A 1,065-nucleotide genomic window follows, 5' to 3' on the forward strand; every position below is an offset into this window, starting at 1 on the left:
ATTCTTCAATTTGATCCTACTAATATGAAAAGTGATACAGCAATAGTAGAGAATAGTGATACTTCTCAAATTAATGTTGATATGACTAGTTTAAAGACTGAATTATTTAGAACAAAGGCTAATTATGATTTAAGATTTAATGTCAAATTATCTAATGATGATAATAATGATAATAATGATGATACTAATATTAATGAAAAGATTTATGGAATAGGATTCTTGTTTATACTTAATGATAAAAAACAAATATGATGTTATTATGTATTGTAATACAAATGAAAATCAGATTCAAATTCCTTTAGAAAGTAGTTTATCATTTAATCTTAATGACTCTTTCTTTTTATTTGGTGAAAATTCATATTCATCACTTACTATTAATCATCCTATTGTTTCTATTGAATACAATGATTATCTACAAATATTATTAAATAATATGCCATTTGGTCTTCAAAGAATTTTTGGAGATTTAACTTTCTCTAATGTTCTCAGTATAGTAAGTTATGATTATAATGAAACTACTGGTTCATGTTTACTTAGAAATTAAACATCTAAATAAACTAATTGATTAATTTTTAAAAATGATTCAATTATCATTTAATTGTCTAATTGGTTAATTGATTAATTAATTAACTCTTTTTTAAATAATTTTCTTCTTCTACTCATCCCTTGATTAGGAGTATTCTTATCATTTTCTCTTTTACTAGTAGTAGTAGTAGTCTCATCACTTACAAATACAAATGATACATTATCACTTCCTAATGAATATTCAGTAGTACTTTGTTCAAAAATAATATCTTCATATTTTCCTAATAAGAATGCAGATTTTCTTGGTAAATGTAATGTACCTTTAATATCTATTCCAAGATTCCTCTCTACCATAAATGATTTATTAGTAATAGAAAAGTCTCCATTATAATTCTCTATATCTGTCTTCCAATATGAAATTTTATATGAATTAGCTAAAAACAAATATGGAACTTTATCTTTACTAGAAACTACCATTCCACCTACAATATATTTATTAGAAATACTATTATGTGAATATAATCCCATTGAATAGCATAA

The 1,065-nt window shown here is 23.1% G+C and overlaps 3 protein-coding genes across 3 annotated transcripts in view, besides 2 other annotated features; 2 read left to right on the forward strand and 1 right to left on the reverse strand.

Annotated features, from left to right (window-relative positions):
* The window catches only part of EDI_250030 (uncharacterized protein), a gene marked incomplete at both ends in the record, with an annotated part of 744 nt that extends 730 nt beyond the window's left edge, over positions 1-14 (forward strand). The window contains one exon of the mRNA XM_001733478.1: positions 1-14. This exon is cut by the window's left edge and continues 730 nt beyond it. Within this exon, the coding sequence (XP_001733530.1) occupies positions 1-14 (14 nt within the window).
* A 10-nt stretch (positions 15-24) lies between these two features.
* Positions 25-544, forward strand: EDI_250140 (uncharacterized protein; the record flags this gene model as incomplete). The annotated part of the gene is made up of 2 exons (XM_001740845.1): positions 25-221; positions 310-544. The coding sequence occupies 2 exons, from the start codon at positions 25-27 to the stop codon at positions 542-544; spliced, it is 432 nt and encodes a 143-aa protein (XP_001740897.1).
* Positions 153-195: a microsatellite.
* Positions 545-594: 50 nt separating the features above from the next.
* Positions 595-630: a microsatellite.
* EDI_250150 (uncharacterized protein) lies at positions 619-1,053 on the reverse strand (the record flags this gene model as incomplete). Its single annotated transcript, XM_001740846.1, has 1 exon — positions 619-1,053. The coding sequence occupies one exon, from the start codon at positions 1,051-1,053 to the stop codon at positions 619-621; it is 435 nt and encodes a 144-aa protein (XP_001740898.1).
* Positions 1,054-1,065: the final 12 nt, after the last annotated feature.

Source organism: Entamoeba dispar, genomic scaffold (genome assembly GCF_000209125.1).
Source record: "Entamoeba dispar SAW760 scf_1105229463249 genomic scaffold, whole genome shotgun sequence".
Taxonomy (NCBI): domain Eukaryota; phylum Evosea; order Mastigamoebida; family Endamoebidae; genus Entamoeba; species Entamoeba dispar.